Source organism: Eurytemora carolleeae, unplaced genomic scaffold (assembly GCF_000591075.1).
Source record: "Eurytemora carolleeae unplaced genomic scaffold, Eaff_2.0 scaffold1323, whole genome shotgun sequence".
In the NCBI taxonomy this organism is placed as follows: domain Eukaryota; kingdom Metazoa; phylum Arthropoda; class Copepoda; order Calanoida; family Temoridae; genus Eurytemora; species Eurytemora carolleeae.
Genome location: NW_019402128.1, coordinates 48,110 through 68,554, shown reverse-complemented (window position 1 = coordinate 68,554; position 20,445 = coordinate 48,110). Strand labels below are relative to the sequence as shown.

Here is a 20,445-nt window from a genome sequence, read left to right as displayed (position 1 = left end):
AACCGAACTGGAAATTAAGGCACTTCCTTAAAGTTAAAAATCTAGTTTTTTAGTCTTTAGTCATTAATTTTGACTCTTTTTGAGTCTTTTAAGCCAAAAAAAATTTTCGATTTTTTTTTTCCTAATTTTTCATTTTTTTGCCCCCACCCTCCTCACTTAAATCCTGTATCCGCCCCTGCCTGAGTGAGTTAATATATTTATATTTAGGCTAAGGTTATTAATTATTATTCTGTCAAAAATGCGCTCACATGGACAGAGGTACGGCAAACTTAAGTAAATGCAGATAAGAGTGTTCAAAGAGGAGCTACAAGGTCACAAATCCACATCAGTGATGTCCTTTAAACTTTATCTTAATTTTCCATCTGTCTAAATTGCTGTGAGACAAAAAAAGCGAGAAAAATGAAAACCCGCTAATGTGTGTAGGATAAAAATAAAAATAAAATGATAAAAAAGGTTAACAAATTTTGTTTAGGGATTGGTCTGTTTGGAATACTGTCTGCATGGATGGGACTAGCATACTATAACTAGAGCTACATTGTACAATATAGAGCTACACTAACTTTCTTCTCTTATTTTATATTATATATTATATATCTCATGACAATCCTTAGTAGTCAAAATTTTTGGAATATTTAAATTTATTTATATACATATATACATAGAATGTGATTAAGCTTTTCTTTCATGAAATATATATATATATATATTATTACAAATATAATATAATAATATAATATTGTTAACCATTAATTTTAAGACCTCTGCAAAATGTCGTCTTCAACTTGAATCTCCTCTCGGAGACAGCCAAACCAAATTTTCAGCCCGCAATTCCCTTTGTACTCCTCCGACGGAGCTTAAAATATTTTCGTTGTTGTGAAATCATTAAAGTTAAGCAAAATATTTTCATAAGAAGCATTAGTGAATTTCGTTAAATATTCAACTGTAATTTTTCAGAAGTTAAAAAAACGTATTTCAATACTGATCAACAATAAGTCTCCCCCGATCACACCTTAATAATTCGTAAGATTTTTCTACTATTAATATTCATTATAACATTGTACAAGTAACCATGACCTATAATTTATGTTATTTTTTTAGGAAATAAAGATTTTGTTATCGAATTTCTGAGACGGGGTTACTCTGTTGTGTGTATTTTGTGCGGCCTATCGGGAAAGAATTGTCCGGGGAAAATAAACATCCCCCACCAGAATCCTAACTGGCCTATTATCCTGATTTGTCTAGCGTGTTGCTGTTTTCCGTCAACAAATATATATTTATCTTCTTAAATAAGTTCAGAACATTTTCTAATTGTTTATGAATAAGGTTTATTGCTGTACACTGTGTTTCATGTTGGACATTCTTCAGCAGCATCATACATATAAATATATGTACGTATTAAAAAGATCAGTTTCAAATTAAAACATTTTAATATATTTCAGGATTTTACTATACATCATGTTTCATGCCTTACGGCAATCATCAGTATTTATATATATAATCAATTTATTATTTAATTAAAAAACAGATTTACATCCTCAGCCGCGGCGTTTCATGGAATTGCTCCAATCTTCAGTGAGGTCCGTTTTCTGTACTATATTTATATATATTTGTTCGGTTATTATATAACTGGGTAAATGACTGGTTGCATCAGAAGTTTGATAATTATTTTCGAGCTTTGCCAAAAATATTAAAATAAAATCATGATTTATTTAATACCTTATTATTAATTATAATTGATATGATTTTTAACAAATATATAATTGTTAAAATCATATTTTATATCTTTAAAATTTCATTTCTATTTTGAAAAATTGTTTTGATTTGTTTTTTGTAGGAGAATATAAATTAATTATGAGAGACTGACTTTCTTTAAGTTGAAATAAAGAAAATAGGTCAAATGATACACAGAGTGCACTTTGAAAAGGAATTGAGTCTTTACTACAAACTCAAATTTTGTAATCTCTATCCTTGCAACCTGATGGTGTAAATCGTTGATATTTCAAACTTAGGTTATTCGATCCAACAGAATTAACAGCTTGAAATATTTAAGGTCTCAGAGGTTGAGTTGCAAAGATATAGAGATTCGAAATCAGAGTTTGTGGCAAAGACTCAATTCCTGGCTTTGTTGGTATTTTTTCTTAATGGTCAGAATTTGATAAAGATTGTCCACATTTCACAATCATGATCATGATAGAGTTGAGTAAGGGGGACGCAAAATATGTTAAGGGGGGGGATTGGGTTCGCCCCCCTCCCACTAGTTGCACCACTGAGCTGAGGGTCGTACTGCATGAGCAATGAGCATGACTCGATGGATCTGCTCAATACGGCTGCATGGATCCCTTTCTCTATATACAGCCTAATTCCCCACACTATAGAAGAATTGACCCCCCCCCGACTGTATTTAAAAAAAAATAAGTAAGTACAGGACATGACGCTGTCCTGTCCTGTTAGTATAGCATGTTATAGATATTTAGATTATTTACAAAAAAAATGTTAATTCAAAAAATTGTTCTTCAATGTTTTCAAAGCATACAATTGAAAAGTACGTACAAATTCAAGAATAATTCACAGAAACTACTGTGGTTTGTGAAATGCCGCTCATACATGAAACCCTGGTGAAATATTAATATAAAATTTGTCTATCCCTAAACTTCAATAGTTCATTACAATTTAAGGAATTTGTGAATATTAGAAAAACAAAAATAAAACCTTTAATCTCAATTAAAATGGACTTTTTAGCACAATTATTGTTAATGTTTTATTATAAACTATTTTATAATCCCTGCAAACATTTTATCTCCAACAAACTGATGGCGAACATGATTAAGTCCAGAATTATTTACCCGACATCTTTGCCATTGACACCTATTGTCGGTTAAAATGTTTCCTGGGATGTTGAGATTTTTTTGAAAAAAATGATTTTTGGTGGATGTAAAAGCCAAATATTGGTTATTGGACAGCAAATTCGGGGCGTGGAGACGGAATGGTGGAGGCTCGGAGACGTAACGAGAGGCACGGAGACGGTTTCATAGGGCCTGGAGGTTTTTTCTGCAAATCTGGAGGCTCGGATATAATTTTTGCGGCTCATGACGACTCTGCACCCCCTCCTTCGCACAGGTGCCCCTGTATTCTTTTTCCGTCCCCTTACCCTCCCATTTCCATGGGGATTTCCACCCTTCCGCTTATTGAACCACAAGTGATTTCGATAGGATATGATTATGATCATTTTCAGTCACTGAGACTAAATTTCTCTCTTACTGGAAAACTAAAATCTAAAAGTTTGTTAAATGTTCTACGCGGCAGGAACCGTTAGTCCGTGTAAAGCCAAGGCCGGGTAATCAGCTGATTGCTGCGTGAATGAGTTGAACAATAGCGACCCAGAATCCGCCATGTTTAAATTACTAACAATCGAAGCGGTTCCGAAAATGTGAGTTAATGAAAGAATTAACCCATTTTCAGTCTTTTCCTAAGAACAAGATTTGTTTTAAAGCATACAGTGATCATAAAAATCTAGTGATTAGGTGCACACCGCACAGGGGTGAGTGCGCTCACGCGCTTTTTTCTTCGGTGGCTTCACACGCTTCAAGCAAGCTTGGAGCGACCCTCGCTAGTTCCATGGAATTATGAACCTAGACTCCCCTGCCTTTGCTCTATCTCAAGTTAATTATCTGGTAAGTTAATTGGTTCGGCCTACAAGATGATTAAATTTATGAATAGTTCTGTCTGCTTATTATAACCGCTGCCGGTCGCCCTGATGTGGTACTTTCACCTATAAGGGGGATTGTTCTTTAGGAATATACCTATTTCTACTAATTTTTCTTCTTTTTATTAGTTAGTTTTCTTTAAAAAAAGTGAAACTGGATATATGTGTATAGATTCTGGTAGGTCGTTTCCTGTCTTTTTCTGTCGTAAATTTCATCTACTGTCTATTAATTAAAAAAATTAACTTGCTATACTTTATTAAGAGATGCACTACAAAACTAGGTATATTCCTAGAGAAAGATTTTTGGACCCCCCCCCCCTAAAAAAAGTGGACAAAAATGTACGTCTAACATTTGAATTACAAAGTTTGACATAAAGTGAATTAGTGAGTTTACCTAATTTCAGTTGACTGAGAGCTAGGTTGAGGAACACAAGGCTGGGGGCAAACTGAAAAATGAAATGGTTAATTTATTATTTTTTTTTCTTTAAAAAGNGTTTTCCCCCTTTTTGAAAAAATCGTTCACTAGGACAGACCCCAAAACTAAGAAAATGCCATAAATTATTGCACCCTATGCCCCGTCATTATAATTTCTTAGATTTCTTACTATTTTGTACATGGATCTATTATGTAACAGATGGATATAACTGATAATGTGGCCCCATCGGCCGGCCCCCTAGCCTGTCCTAGCCGCGGCGCTTAGTCCCCTAGCCTATCCTAGACGCAGCGCTCGGCCCCCTGTCCTAGCCCCAGCGCTTAGCCCAGAAACTGTCTTAATCTAACCTAACGCTAAGATATTAATAAAATAGTAACAATTTGGTGTAAATTAAGTGGTCGTGTACAAAATTGATAGGAGGGAAGGGGGGTCCTAAAATCTTATACTAGGACGGACCCAATTTCTGCAACCTTTTTTTAAATTTTTTTTTTTCATTTTTATTCCAGTTTTTCCTGTAATGTTTGTAAATGTACACCCCTAAAAATTATCACTTCAGTGTCTAAAAGCTGGGTTTTTTCGATTATAAGCTAGCTTATATCCTGGATCGCGGTTTTTTTTAGGTAGCCCACAGGACAAATTCCCGTAAAAGCCTGTTATGTTCCTTAACTGATTTATTTACATAAATTGATAAGACTATTATTTAGGTGCATACACTAACAAAGAAGAACTACGAGAAGAGCCTTCAAGAAACCAACAAACTTGTTTCTGTTTACGGATCTGAAATACGAAAACATCTTGTTCGTATTCTCTTACCCAAGGTAGATTCGTAATTAATATTTATAATTATGCTTAAAGCTTCGATTTGAATAATTTAACCCCCCCCCCCCCATATCTTCAAAAACCAGTTTAATGTGTTCTATTGAACCCCCCCCCCCCCATTTCTTCAAAAACCAGTCTAATGTGTTCTATTTAACCATGAATTTTCCGAGGAGCCTTCATCAGCTAAGCTTAGAAATTTTCTGTTGGATACTAATAATCCCGGTCTTTTGATCTTTATATCCACCTCGGACACTTTTAATTAACCTTGCTTTTCATATCTTCATTTTAGTTATTCCTCCCCTAATCAAAGCTCGCTTTAACCCATAACTGGGTACGATTACCAATTTACCATGCTAGACGACGAATAAAAATTAATCTGCAGATTAACAAAAAATCAATATAAAACATTGATCTCGAAATCCACAATTCAAGAGTTCCCAGCTCAAGACCAATTTTAATGGATATTAAGAAGTGATTTAGCTGCGTCAGTTCAAGCTGATAAGAAGTGTTCTCTGGGTCAAATTGAAGAGACGTGGTTCAATTCGGTCTGTGTAGTTCAACTACGTCTCACTATTTATTAAATTTATATTAAGGTTCCTGTGAGGAAAGCTGGATCAAGTCCTGTGAAAGGAGGCGGAGAGAGTGTACATGTACAGCTACTACTAGACCAGATAGAAGGTTTAAACTGGAGCAGCAGTCTTCCTTCTCTTCTAGCCTGGTTAGTCAGGGCGCTACGGGCCCATCTTATTTTTCTATTCTTAAAGGGAAAGTAGACGCAATTTCAAGTGATGACCCTCCATTTCTAGCAGAACCATTTTAACTGTTGTCTGCTCAGAGATTAATGAAAATTAACTTTTATTCCCAAATGGGGTTATTCTAAAATGTGACTTAAGGCTGCGGGGACAAGAAATTTGTTTATTTTAGACGATATACAAAGATTTTCTTCATTGTTTCTTAAATAGAGGTTTAAAGGACCCACCGTTGTAAATCGGGCATGTCGCTCTTAAAATAAAGGACCACTGATAACTTTAATTGCCCCTTGCATTATGTGCGAAGATTGACCGAATTAGTTCGTGAACTTCTTTCCACTCGTTCCTTTTTTTAACCATAGGTATTCCTCTTTCTATCTTTTTTTTTGTTAGACTGTTCTTAAATTTTTCTTTTATTTATAAAATATTTTTTTTGTTATTGCCTGTCTTCTTATTTTGACTTGTTGGTTATGTGATCTTTAATTCGTGTTTCTCACTATTTTTTCTTTATTTTTTCATACTTTCACCTTGTTTATTCATGTTGTTATGTTTCCGAATGATAACACAATTTTTTAGAAAAATCTTTGTTTTGTTTCAGGTGTTACGAGAATCCAGTTGGAACTGGTTCCCCTCCTTCCTTCCAGCAGCTACTTACAGCACTTAAGCTAACCCCTATACAGGTTACATCTAAATTCAGTTAAATCAATATTCTTCAAGGGTATGTATTTCCTTGATCATCATTTCCATGGAACGATGGCCAGCCTTGAGCTGGGTGTGTTCCTAATTTTTTGGAAAGAACGATCGGCTCCCTAGGAACGTCGCCCACAGCTATACATATGCCTTCTGTGCTCAAAATTAAATTTGATGCCAATCATCAGACGTTATTGTTGCAGGAGGTTGCCCTGTGCCTAGGCGTATCTCGGAGATTAGTATCTCAGGAGTTAAAACTACAGAGCACTAAACTCCTTCAGAACAAGTTAACTGATCTTATATCATCCATCAAGAACACACAGCTAGAGGATTACAGGTATATAAAATCAAATAAATAATTAGGTTGGGTACATCAAAATAAATCAACCATCTTTTGTTTTTCCAGGAGTGGATATTTTCTTGAAAATCGTTTTCCCCCTTTTTGAATTTTTTAAAGGGTTTTATACAATGATTTTGAGAAAATAAACGAGTTGTAGGGGAAAACAAGTAAATTTTGAAATAAAAAGAATGAAATAAGATATCAGAAAAAAGTTTGCTCTTTTTTCTTCTAATTTTTCATTTTTTCTCCCAGATCATCAAAAATCATTAAAAAAATATACACTTCTGGGTTTTGATTGTATTAATGTTGGAATTCTGTTGTCTTGATTCTGCTTTCTCAAACAATTCTCAAATTAAGGAGAATTTCTCAATAAAGTTCTTTTTTTGCTTTCATCAATGGTTTCTATTTACCCCCTCCCCCCTTGCGTTGGAAAAATTCAACTTGCACCCCTCAAATTNCCTGAAGAGAACATCTTTGCTTCTTTATATTTAAACTTAATAACATTTTTCAATTTTAATATCTGTCAAAAATAAAAAAAAATAATAAAATTTCAATCCACAAATAATTAAACAATATTATTTTTATCATTATTAGGTTATTATTTCATTTTATTATATTATTAGTTGTATTATTTTTAGTGAGCTACTGCACGAGGTTCTTGTTAGTTTCCCTGAGCTTGATCTTCCACAATCCTGGTTGATTGAGCTGGTTGATTTGATCAAGTCTCACTTCAAGGATTCAGTTCCTCTTGTTCTCAAACCTCTTCTCAGGTAGAACGAGCAGGGAATATTTAAAGGATAATTGTTACGCGGGTAAAAACTAAAGGGTGATTCCAAAAAAGTGTGATTGGCGTTGTATAACATTTTTTTTGTTTGAATAGGAATATCTGAAACTCTAAAAAAAATGGCACCTTCCCTTCCCCCCTCCCCTTCTAAGTGAGTTATGCTCAACAAAAATCGTTAAATTTTCTATAAACTGGGCGAAATAAACCCTGTAAACATCCAAATAAATTTGGATCTATTTGAAAATATTCAATATAGTACAACACACTGCTGAAAATGTACCATCAGGTTTCAAGTCAAATTACCTAATTTTTCTTCGGAATATATTAGTATGCAGGCTTCTGAGTTATAATCTAAATTTTCAGAAAATCCCACCTAGGGAATTTTAATTAAATCCATTTTAAAGAATTTGTAAAAATCAAGTGCATTTTTAAGTCTAAACCAGGGGTGTATATAATTCCATTTACTCCCCACCCCCCCTTGGGGGGGGGAAAGAAATCAAAGGTCACAAAAGAGGGGAAGGTGAAGGGGAAGGAAAGGGGAAGGGAAGAAGAAGGGAAGGAGAAGGGAAGGAGAAGGGAAACCTACTTCACTTGTAAAGGCTTCTGTAGAGGCTTTTCATAGAACAGAGTGGGCTGAAAACATCAGTAAAGACATGCTAGAAACAAGTGCCAGAGTACATCTAGAGGAGCTGGTTGAAAATCTGATAGAAGACAAACTTCAGGAGAAGTTTGAAGACAAACTTCAGGACAAGTTTGAAGTTCAGGATAGCCTTCTACAGACATACAGTCAATTCCTGACATTACAAAATTCTGATCAGCAGTCCTTGGAAGTGTTATATCAACTGTTCCAAAAGAATTATTATAGGCAGAGTTTGTCAGCAGAGTCTAGATTCTTTGACCTGTTCGAACATGTTAAAAGGAGTGACCGACTATGTAAGGTAATTGAACTGAGTATGCAGTGTTGTCGAAAACTTCTGTAGGATTCATTTGAGACATATTTCACTTTTTAAAGATCTGTAAATCCTGAGTTTGAGCGCAAATTCGACGTTAAAAACTCCTGATTTGGGGGTGGATACGCTTTCAGAATTAGTTTTTTTTAAATTATTAAATAACGACAACGAAAAATAAAGTAAATATTATACAGTAATCTAAATAGATGGCTAGGAAGGCGCCGTGACAAACTCCTGAAAGACAAACTCCGGAAAGACAAACTCCTGAAAAGACAAACTCCTGAAAGACAAACTCCTGAAAAGACAAACTCCTGAAAGACAAACTCCTGACGAGACAAACTCCTGACGAGACAAACTCCTGAAAATAAAAACTTCAAAAATACAAACTCCATAATATCAAATTTAAAAAAATGTTTCACAATTTATATTTACCTAACCTAACCCTAAATAATAAAAAATAAATGATAATAAATTTGCTGGTTATTTTGAATATTGTAATACATTGCTGCTTGAAGCATATTCAAATTACTAAAGATTGAGAATTTTTTCTAGGATATTTGCGGATTTTTCTTCTAAAGTTTATGAATTTTATCAAATTTCATTCAGAGAAAAATTTCATAATTTCAGGAGTTTGTCTTTCAGGAGTTTGTCTCGTCAGGAGTTTGTCTCGTCAGGAGTTTGTCTTTCAGGAGTTTGTCTTTTCAGGAGTTTGTCTTTCCGGAGTTTGTCTTTCAGGAGTTTGTCTTTCAGGAGTTTGTCACGGCGCCGGCTAGGAACATATTTCACAAAAGAAATTTGTCAATAAATCAATGCTAAAATCGATTATTTCATTATTACATTGAATTTCTAATTTTCTTTGAATTTATTAGCAGATTTCTTCAAATTCTTTAAATGTCGTCTTTTCAATAATAGTTATAGAAAATCTGCGAACATCTTTGTGAATAACAAGAAACTAGAATAATGAGATAATAGAAACTTAAAATTGAGTCCTCAGTTCAACTACCTTACATAGCCGGTCACTCCCTTTAATATAAAATCATATACTGAAGCCTATTGTGAAAGTGTTGGATCCCTCATGAATACTAGTTAATAAAGGAAGAAACATCAAGCTTTTTTCTCAAGAGAGCTTATCATAGCTTTTAATGCTCCTCCTCTTCATATCCTAAAGAAAAAAATCATCCCTGAAATCAGGGATGAGTTTATGAAGGAGATGACCTTTGAAAGAAAGTTGGACAACGCCAGACTTTCCAGACAGTACTCCAAACTGAAGTTTGCAGATCTGTCTGCAACTCTTGGACAGCTACGGAAGAACCAAGAAAATCAGTTTCATGTCCCTGTAGACTTTTTTACTGTTTAATTAAGTAAGAATAAGAAATTTTCTTCAGATGATATTATAATAAATCTAAGAAGAGTTTAATCTATGTCTTTTGAGTTGTCGAGTTTGTGGAAGGAATTCAAATAAAATTTAGAGGGGGGGGGGGAAGAATCAAAAATATGGAATTATATACACCCCTGGTCTAAACTCAATCGTAACTGTAGGTTCAAAGATTAATCAAGATTATTTTTTTTGTGATAATTTTAGAACCGTTGATGGCAGGGTCCCCAAATTTTGTCAATTTTCCTTAGCAATCATAAGACATGTTTAACAAAAAAAATCAAATCCTTAAGTGAATTGTATAATTGCCCAATTACTGCCTGAAAAAGACTTTTTGAAGTAAAATAAGTAAAAATTACATCAAAAAAAAACTTTTAAGGGCCACATTTTGACAGTCAGGTAGTTGACTTAGGGTTTCGATTTTTTGCTACAAGAAAAATAAAATTTGGAGACCATGTCATATACTGTTAAAAAAATATCGTCAAAAACCCCAGAAGAAGCAGATTAAAGTCTTGAAATTAAATTTTTGTTTAATTTAAGACCTGTGAATGCACTCGATTTCTACAATTTCTTAAAAATTGATTTGCTCAAAATTCCCTAGGTGGCATTTTCTGAAAATTGAGAATATAGCTCAGTAGCCTGCATATAAACATAATTCAAAGAAAAAATTTAGGTGTTTTCAATTGAAACCTGATGGTCCATTTTCAGCAGTGTGACAAGTAACATCATTGAAGGTTCTGTTCTTAATCTCAAAACAACCCATTTAAAATAGTTTTTAGTTCAAAAATGTCGCGTACCGCGAATTATTGATCTGAAACCCTTGATCTCGATAGTCGATTAATCCAATGTGGACACTAATATGAATCCCTGCAGGGTACAACCATCACGGGATATCGAATGAATTAATCCGTAGTTCTGTATAAAATGGGAGATCAATGTACAATCCCAATATATGTATTCATAGCAAGAACATTCTTAATTCTCGTCTCCCAAGATGGAGTTTAGATCCTTTCCTGATTCTTACGGTCTTACCCTTTTAATATTTTAATGTCATTTAATGTATTTTAATGTGGTTAAAGGTTAACAGTAAAAAAAGAAGAAGTTCTAATGGCGGGGAAAGGAGGAAACAGTCTCCTAGAGGGAGCACTTCCTGACCTAGTTCTAGAGATGGGTTACCACTTCACTTCCAGGTATAATGTATATTGTATACCTTGTACCCTACGTAAGCTCCAAAAATGTATATTGTATACCTTGCGCTGAAAATTTTAATATATTATTTACATTGTAAACCAGAAGACAAAGCAATTCTCGTTGTCTTCTGTTTTTTATGAATTTATCGCTGAGAATTCTGTAATTTAAAACTGAATTATTTCTTTAAAAATTTTCCAAAATATTTTTGAGGTTTTTGCAACAAATGCAAATCACAAAATCCCTGCCGACATTTCTTACGTTAAGTAAAGATAAAACCTAGACGATTATTTCTTAGTTTTTCAGTTTTTTGTTCACGTAATATTTAAATTTTGTTTGTGAGACCTCATTTAGAATTTAAAAAGATATTTAAAATGTCGTCTTTTTCTATTTAAATCGTCGAAGAAAAAGCTCAAATTTAAGCTATGATCACATAAAGTTTGAAAAATGTAATTTTAAAATATATCTCATGAAAAGGACGACATTTTATACTTCTTTTCCAACTGAAAGGTATACAAAAACGCTTTATTTGTATCTGCTTAGTGAAAATAGAATATTTAAATTCATTACAAAGATTTTGGTTTTTCTGTTTTTAAAATGATATTTACTCCCTTGAAGAATAGAGATAAATTTTTAGTTTCCTGTAAATATTCTTTCTTTTTTTTTTGATAAAAAAATAATGTTTTCATAATTTTTCTCTAGTCAAAGCTGTTACCTTTGTTAGCCGAGCACGTCACTTATTGAAAGGAGGGTCACTTAAAAAAGCTGATTAGTTCATTTTTGGTATTTTGAAAAAAAAAGCGGATTAGTTCATTTTAGGTATTTTGAAGAAAAAAAACGAAGTTCAGTTAAGGTTTTTTGGGAGATTTTTTGCTTGAATCTTTAGTTAAAAAAAGAACTATGAAAATGTATAATAGTATGTATAATAGATTGACAGTGACTATTATTATTATTATTATTATAATATGGTCGTTCTTCTAATAATATAGAGTTTTGTACTTCTTTAAGGTTACTTACTATTTTTTAAAGATAAATTATTTAGTGTGCAAGAATGTCGAGCAAGCCTCCATAAGTTCCAAGGACGAGATCTGTGTGGAGCCGCTACCATAGCCAAGGTAATGATCATTGTTTATCATGTACTCACTAAAGGGTTACCCACAAACTATGAGACAGGTTAGCTGACCTGAGGGTGCAGTATGGTTGCGCACTTTTTCCGGATTCAATTGAGACCTATAACTCGTTTTTACGGTTTAAAGTTGTTAAGCAAGAGCAAAAATTCGATCTTTAAAATCCTCCTCAGCACCCTCCTGCCCTGCAGGTGGTGGCACGACACGTTTGCCCGCAGGTGGTTGCACGGCACGGTTGCCCTACAGGTGGTTGCACGGCACGTCTGCCCTGCAGGTGGTTGCACGGCACGTTTGCCCTACAGGTGGTTGCACGGCACGTTTGCCCTGCAGGTGGTTCCACGTCACGTCTGCCCTACAGGTGGTTCCACGGCACGTCTGCCCTACAGGTGGTGGCGCGGAAGTCGTTCAATACAGCACTCAGCTCAACTATCATATATACGCTGTCACTTCCTTAAATATGAAAAAGTAAAATTGATCTTTGCTAGCTACAACTCCTCATTTCATTCTTGATTTAGTAAATTCACTTAAAGAGTCCCGGGTGCAGAGAGTATGGCATCCATTAAAGTCTGATTTTATTTAACGACGTAAGAACTGAAATTATCAATGGTCAATGGAAAAAAGAACGCGCTCAGCAGCTACAGGGTAAAAGGGATTTGAAAAAAATACTGCTTAAAGTGTGTACAGTCTCATTCTTCGGTGGTAACTCGCTACTAGCAGTTATTAGAATTGTTTAAGCGTATAGCAGTTTTTTTGTTGCTGAATTATGGAAAACCAATTATTTTTAGCTGGAAACGAAAAAAAAAGAATCGAAAAAATTAAAAAATTTACTCCCCCCCTAAAAAAAACAAACTTTAATTTCTTTCGCATAGCATCGTAATTTGTTTACGATGTTTTTTAAGTAACTAAGTAAGTAAGTAATATTTATTGCACAATAACATGTTGGCACGTCTGCCCTTCAGGTGGTTGCATTGCAAGTTTGCCCTACAGGTGGTTGCACGGCCATGTTTGCCTCGCAGGTGGTTCCACGGAACGTCTGCCCTACAGGTGGTTGCACGGCACGTCTGCCCTGCAGGTGGTTGCACGGCACGTTTGCCCTACAGGTGGTTGCACGGCACGTTTGCCCTGCAGGTGGTTCCACGTCACGTCTGCCCTACAGGTGGTTCCACGGCACGTCTGCCCTACAGGTGGTGGCGCGGAAGTCGTTCAATACAGCACTCAGCTCAACTATCATATATACGCTGTCACTTCCTTAAATATGAAAAAGTAAAATTGATCTTTGCTAGCTACAACTCCTCATTTCATTCTTGATTTAGTAAATTCACTTAAAGAGTCCCGGGTGCAGAGAGTATGGCATCCATTAAAGTCTGATTTTATTTAACGACGTAAGAACTGAAATTATCAATGGTCAATGGAAAAAAGAACGCGCTCAGCAGCTACAGGGTAAAAGGGATTTGAAAAAAATACTGCTTAAAGTGTGTACAGTCTCATTCTTCGGTGGTAACTCGCTACTAGCAGTTATTAGAATTGTTTAAGCGTATAGCAGTTTTTTTGTTGCTGAATTATGGAAAACCAATTATTTTTAGCTGGAAACGAAAAAAAAAGAATCGAAAAAATTAAAAAATTTACTCCCCCCCTAAAAAAAACAAACTTTAATTTCTTTCGCATAGCATCGTAATTTGTTTACGATGTTTTTTAAGTAACTAAGTAAGTAAGTAATATTTATTGCACAATAACATGTCATATTAAAGTGGCAGGAGATATACAATTCGCAGGATTGCGGTTTACAACGTAGATCTCATAATACAGTCTTTAAAACAAATTATACATTAACAAGAAAATAATCCATTGGTAATTAATATATTTTTCATAACATGAACGGAACGTACAAGGTGGCGAACTTATGATTAGTTTTGAGCGAGAGAAACAGTGTCTACCAAAGAAGAAATATTTTGTCAAATAAAATGGATAACAGGAGTTTGTTTGTCAGGTGATTGGAGTGATGGTTAGAACCCACACCGGACTAGATGAATCTAATAGTATCCCACTTTCTGGGCCTGACTCAGGATCAAGCTGGGATAAGGTAAACCAGTTCTTAATTTAATCCTAATATTTATATTTGGTTTCCTTGTATCCAGTACGCGCCGAAACATCCCAGAAGAAGTGAAAACAATTCTGATTTCAAAAATGAACAAACTCGCGGATTTTTTAATTGTTATTATTATTTTGAATGTGCAAAAAATGTCTGGATTTAGATCTGAAGCAAAAAGCTAGGATTGTACTAGAATAAAATGTTGCTTCATATATTTGTGTTTAGAGACAATTGAGGGATCAGTACTTTAGGGGATGGGATGGTTGAATTTCGTAGCCTTGAAGGAACATCCAATATTTTTCTAATACTCAAAGACAGTAATTTAAAAAGAACATTAAATGTCCTCAAACAAGAAGAAAATGTAGGTTTGAGGGGGACCAGATGAAATGAATAGCGAGACTTCGTTGAATCGTTGAACCACGTAGATCAGTTAAACTTCATCTTTAACCGGCGCACAAGAGAAGTGGTTGAACTATGTCTACGGAGTTAAACTACTTCTTTGATTGTGCTACGTCAAAGTGGTGACAAGGCTCCAATTTGGTCGTCTTCAAAAACTGAGGAACCATATTAAAAAAGAACCACTAAATTTCGCGTTTTGTCAGAGGACTAACGGGAAAAGTAAAACCAAAAATAAATGTGTGTTAAAGATCAGGCTGAAAACCCGGAGTTTTGATAAGAATTTGTAAATTTGTAAATTTGTAAATTTGTAAATTTGTAAATTTGTATATTTGTATATTTGTATATTTGTATATTTGTATATTTGTATATTTGTATATTTGTATATTTGTATATTTGTATATTTGTATATTTGTATAGAATGAAAAGACTGAGAAGACTTGGAACGTTGAAGTGTTTGTGCAGAGTATTCATGAACTCCACAATACAATTAACTGGAAGGAAATCATCTTCGAGCTAGATCATCAGAACTTTGTGGTAAATATATTAGAACTTTTTGGTAAATATATTTGAATTTTGTGGTTAATTTAATATATCAAAACTTTGTGGTAAATATATTTGAGTTTTGTGGTTAATATATCAGAACTTTGTGGTAAATATATCATAACTTAAACAAGTTTAAATATTACGCTGCTTAATTCTAGCTATTCCAAATTTACATTTGGATCTAAACACTCGCTGGGGAGACCTCAGCCATGCAATTTTTGCCCAATTAAGGGGTAAATTTCGCATGGAGGAGGTCCAAAAGTGAGGCATGGCTCAAATTTGGTCATGTGGCAAGGAACTTTGCGCCTTACAGTAAACTGTTGGTGAAACTTATTCTTAAATATAGAAAGAAGTCCAGACTGAAAAACCAGGACACGGAAAGGACTTGAACCTCCAATCCACTACTGGAGTCCATTGTCATCCCCGCCCTTTGTGATTTGATTTGATTTGAAATATATCAGAACTTTGTGGTAAATATGTCAGAACTTTGTTAATATGTTAGAATTTTGTGGTAAATATATCAGAACTTTGTGGTTGATATATAAGAACTTTGTGGTTGATATATAAAAACTTTGTGGTAGATATATCAAAACTTTGTGGTAAATATATCAGAACTTTTTGGTTGATGTATAAGAACTCTGAGGTAAATATAATAGAATTTCGTAGTAACGATATTATAATTTCGTGGTAAATATATCAGAACTTTGTGGTGAAAATATCAGAACTTTGTGGTTGATATATTAGAACTTTTTGGTAAATAGGTTAGAGCTTTGTGGTAAATATATATCAGAACTTTGTGGTCAATCTATGTTAGAACTTGTGGTAAATATATCATAAATATTTTTTAATATAAAATTGTTTAATATTCACGAAACTCTGAATATTTGTTAATAAAACTACTCTCACTGTTTAGTCCAGGTACTCATAAACTGTAGGAATGTGAAGATAAATCAATTCCTAGTTTATCAAGCAGAATTAGATTTTTTATAAATCGATTATTTTAGGTAAAAGATCGAGCGGGATTGATCCTACTTCTGAAGGCTTTAAAACTTGGTCTTAAAACTCAAGGATTTCAGGTAATTGACTCAGTCGAAAGGATATAATATCTCCGTTCCACCCAAGTGAAGTAACCACTGGGTGCAATTTTTTTTGAGGGGCACACCAAGTGCATGATCACGGGTATGGGCGACTGTCCGGTTGCCCCTCCCCCCCTTTCCTCCACCATTTTTCATATTAAAAAAGAAATATAAATGAAAAATAAATATGAGGGGCTTTGTTCGTTTTTATTTCTTTCAAATATTGTGTCTTAAGCGCTATTTTTACCGCTTTTAGTAAGCAAGATATTTAGTTATTGTATTTATCTAGACAAACTACTTTTTATTTAAATATAAGCTTTTTAGATCTAAATTTTGTTTTAAGTCAGAATTATTTCAAATATTTGGAACCTATGTTTTCCTTGTTAGACAAAAAGCTTAGGAATTGAATGTTTTAATTATTTTTTTCTTCATTTTATCTGAGGATAATACTTTTCCTTAAAAAAATCCTTCTAGAACTGTTCTAATTTTGTTTTTTGAAGGGACCGTTCCCGATGGATCTTTTCTACAGGCACTGGAAGAACACCGAAGGTCAACTATCCCTTTACCAGCAAATTCTTAGGTAAGTTAAGTTTTTGAATTGTAAGAAAAATATTCCGATTCTATTTTTAAATTTGTGATAAGATTGTTTAATTTAATAATTACCTGCCGACACATTTTTTTTTTGACTGAACAAAGTTCTCATGCATAGGATTAATTACATATGAATGTGGATCCGGATCCCGAATCAAGCGAAATAATTTTTTAAAAAAACTTCTGAAGCTTTTATAGGAACCTTAAACATTCTTTTTTAAAATCTTTATATGCTGTAAAACTTGAATATTAAGAGATTGTGAGGTTAATTTGTTCTCTCGCCTTGGTCAATTATTGATATTTTACCACTTGGATCCGGATCCAGGGCTCCAGCATGTTGCAGATCCTGGGACTAGCAGGCAGTTGAACTACGTAGACTTATATAAACGAAATAGATTAAGTACAATAGATGGCAACAGTTTTATGTGTCCGACAAAATTATGATAATTAAGTGCTTCTCTGACAGTGAAATAAGTGCAATTGTGTGTTCTTTCTTTTCTGTTTTTACACCTTTTTATTTAATCTTGGAAAACAAGTCCACTAATGGGAGAAAATGTTGTCTTACTTGTTATATTTGACACTTGTGACGTCATGTATAATTGGCTCATTTCTCTGTTGTCACCTATTGTACTTGATAATCTATTTGATATGAACCACTCTTCTTGTGCACCGCTTCTAAGTGGTTCAATTTTGTCAACTTGCTTCCTATATCGGTTTAAATAGGCCCCGGATGTTAATTGATAATTTTTAACACTGTTAATATTTCCAGGAATCCTGATGTTTTCTGTTTTGCTGAACAGCAATATCATACTTCAGCCACGGAGATTCTCAAGGAAAAATCAGTCAGATGTTCATGACACAATCATTTAAAGTGACTGCCCACGTAATTTCATGTGAACATTCATTAAGAAAGGGTATGTCAGATTCACAACGGTATCTTTTAAACCGTTATTTAAACAAGGATGAAATAAATTTTCTTATTTTAAAATTTAAGTGACGTCAACAATCCACAGGCGGATTTTTGCTGACAAGAAAAGAAAATTTTCAGAATTAAAAACGTTTTGAGACTGAAAAACCACAATTTCTTCTCCTTTAATATTCAGATAGATGTTAAAAGGGTGTTTGGATTGTTTTCAGCTCCCCTGGTTAAGTTTATAGAATATCTGATTTTTGTTTTTGTGATGTTTTCTTGAAAAATCATTTTAAAATAAATGATTTTTAGGGGGAAAAAATAAAATACATTTGGGGGGAAAATATCTAAAAGGTTGGAGAAAACTACTTGCCCTTTTCCCCCCGATTCATCCAAAATCAGTTCTAAAAATCATTGTAATTTATAAATATACATCCCTGTTATATTTTAATCCAAGGAAGAAGACGTGGGAAAAAATTGTTCCCTTTTAAGTTTTAATTCAACTGAAAGTGAAATATCTGACTGATTGAATCGTCCAGACCAACCCTGACTACCAGAACAAAGAGATTGTAACCTGGAGAAGTTTGGATCTTATAGAAACCCTTCTCTATCTAGCAGATACAGGACACCAGCCCCAGGTAACTAGACTCTAGAAACCCTTCTCTATCTTAAATAAGTCAAATTTCCATTTTACAATCCCGAAGTCTTTCCAAATCATTTCTTCCCCCAGGAAGGTTTTAATGGGGGGGGGGGAATAATTTCGTTAGTTTGTAATTTTTTTTGTAGGTGATCCTGACCCATGCCTGGCACAGTCAGAGCATCCAGATCAAACCTATTTTAATCCTGAGTATGGCAGACTGGTACCTCAAGGAACATTAACTTCTCATCGTATTTTATTCAAATTTACTAGAAAAACTATTTTTATTTTAAAATCATCCCAATCGTAGCTAGGGATGGATCGTTTACACTATTTTGAAAAACGATCGATCCGTTTTGAAAACGACGAAGCGTTTTTCATTTCTTTAAAATTGAAATTAATTGTCTTTGTCTTAATTCATTATCAAAAATTTTTGTTAAGAACGATCGTTTTTAAAAAACGATTGTCTTCAAAAACTATTTTTTGAATGCTTATAACGAGTGGTTCGTCTTCAAAAACGATAGTTATAAGAAAAAAATAAAATCTTTTTAAAAACGATTAACGACCCTAACCGTTGTTCCCTTCTCCAACTATATTTACAATTATTTAAAATTCGGTGATGGTGATGTACCAAACCTCTGTAGAGTAAAAAAAAGTATATGTTAGTTCCACATTTATTGAAAATATATTTCGGTCTGGGTTGACCCTCGTCAGTTCTTGAGATTGTTTCTGTCACAAAGATTAAAAACAAACTCTTTACAATGGAAATTTTCCTGATGTCTTATGTTTGAGTAAGGATAAAATAAACTTTTCGTGATATTTTTAATTGAAAAATTGGCCCCAGCCCCTTCTTAAAAATGTGGTTTTCTCAAATTTTTTTTAAATCGTCGAATTAATGATTTTTTGGGTGGTAAAGTAACAACATTCTTAGTGGTCCTATTGGGGGTTTTCCCCCCCCCCCCCCCACCTTTTGATGCTTAAATTACTTACTAAGATATTTATACATCTAAATAGAGTTTTGACGAAAATCAAAATTTTAGATACTCCAACATTTGTAAGAAGCCACTAATCCCCATTACTTTGATTGAGAAGGCGGAATTGTTAAAACACCAGATTTTGCCAGATTGTGTCAAGTTCTAAGAATTTTAAATCTTCTCTTCTGTGTATATTTAATTTGACAAGAAGGATTTTAGGATTCTAAAATCCACGCGTGACATATTACCGACCACAATGTTTAAGCTGTAAATTAAATTTGTTTAGAAACACAAGTTTTCCAACTTAAAACCGGAATCACTCTTCTAAATTTCTCAAAAAGCTACTTAAGCCTAGCTGAAGATGTAGAAAATGTGGCCTCAGTTAATCCCATAACCTGCAAATAAGACCTATTTTAAAAACACTCATGACACTGCAGTATTTTCGGTTCGGATGAAATCCCTTAACTTGATAAAAATTTTATCTTGTCGAAGTTGGATAAAAATGTTTTCCGTTCCCTCTATGTAAACTCGTTTTGTCAGGCGAATTCAGAAATTTAAAAGAATTATTGGGAATTAGTTTGACATATTTGGAAACAAAACCAAGCTTGGTGAAATTAGATTAAGGATGAATTAGATAATTTTTCAAAGGTTGGATTTATTGAAGAGTGGTAATTAGTTAAACTGGGTATAAATTAGTAAATAAAACAGTCACCCTTGAATTTACTTCTCTGATGTATTTAGTAGTTCCTAGTAGCGCCCAGCTCAACAATTTTTCCATATTCATTATTTTCGATCTCACTTTGCGCTTAGGTTAAACATTTTGTTATTAATATTTTAACTCTTGGAAAAAAATTGTTTCGAGATGGTAAAATGTTTCCTTAGTCCGGAGTAGAGGGGGAGAGTGAACAATCCCGCCTGGGTCGGATCCTAGACATTGCTCAGGTATTAATATTATTTCACTACGGTGGTAGGCGATTATATCAATACAATGAAGATGACTTTCTATTTCAATTTTGATTTATGTCAAGCCTTTAAACAGCATGATACACATAAGTATGGAAACAAAGA

At 33.9% G+C, this 20,445-nt stretch overlaps 1 protein-coding gene across 1 annotated transcript in view; it reads left to right on the top strand.

The window, feature by feature from the left end:
• Window positions 1–3,347: 3,347 nt before the first annotated feature.
• Window positions 3,348–20,445, top strand: part of LOC111717931 (CCR4-NOT transcription complex subunit 1-like) — a gene marked incomplete at its 3' end in the record, with an annotated part of 65,186 nt that continues 48,088 nt past the window's right edge. The window contains 16 exon segments of the mRNA XM_023493401.1: window positions 3,348–3,671; window positions 4,841–4,954; window positions 5,549–5,673; window positions 6,303–6,384; window positions 6,598–6,731; window positions 7,373–7,504; window positions 10,923–11,033; window positions 12,074–12,146; window positions 14,146–14,238; window positions 15,064–15,180; window positions 16,194–16,265; window positions 16,766–16,845; window positions 17,626–17,689; window positions 18,306–18,500; window positions 18,553–18,636; window positions 20,260–20,319. Of these exon segments, the coding sequence (XP_023349169.1) occupies window positions 3,624–3,671; window positions 4,841–4,954; window positions 5,549–5,673; window positions 6,303–6,384; window positions 6,598–6,731; window positions 7,373–7,504; window positions 10,923–11,033; window positions 12,074–12,146; window positions 14,146–14,238; window positions 15,064–15,180; window positions 16,194–16,265; window positions 16,766–16,845; window positions 17,626–17,689; window positions 18,306–18,500; window positions 18,553–18,636; window positions 20,260–20,319 (1,584 nt within the window).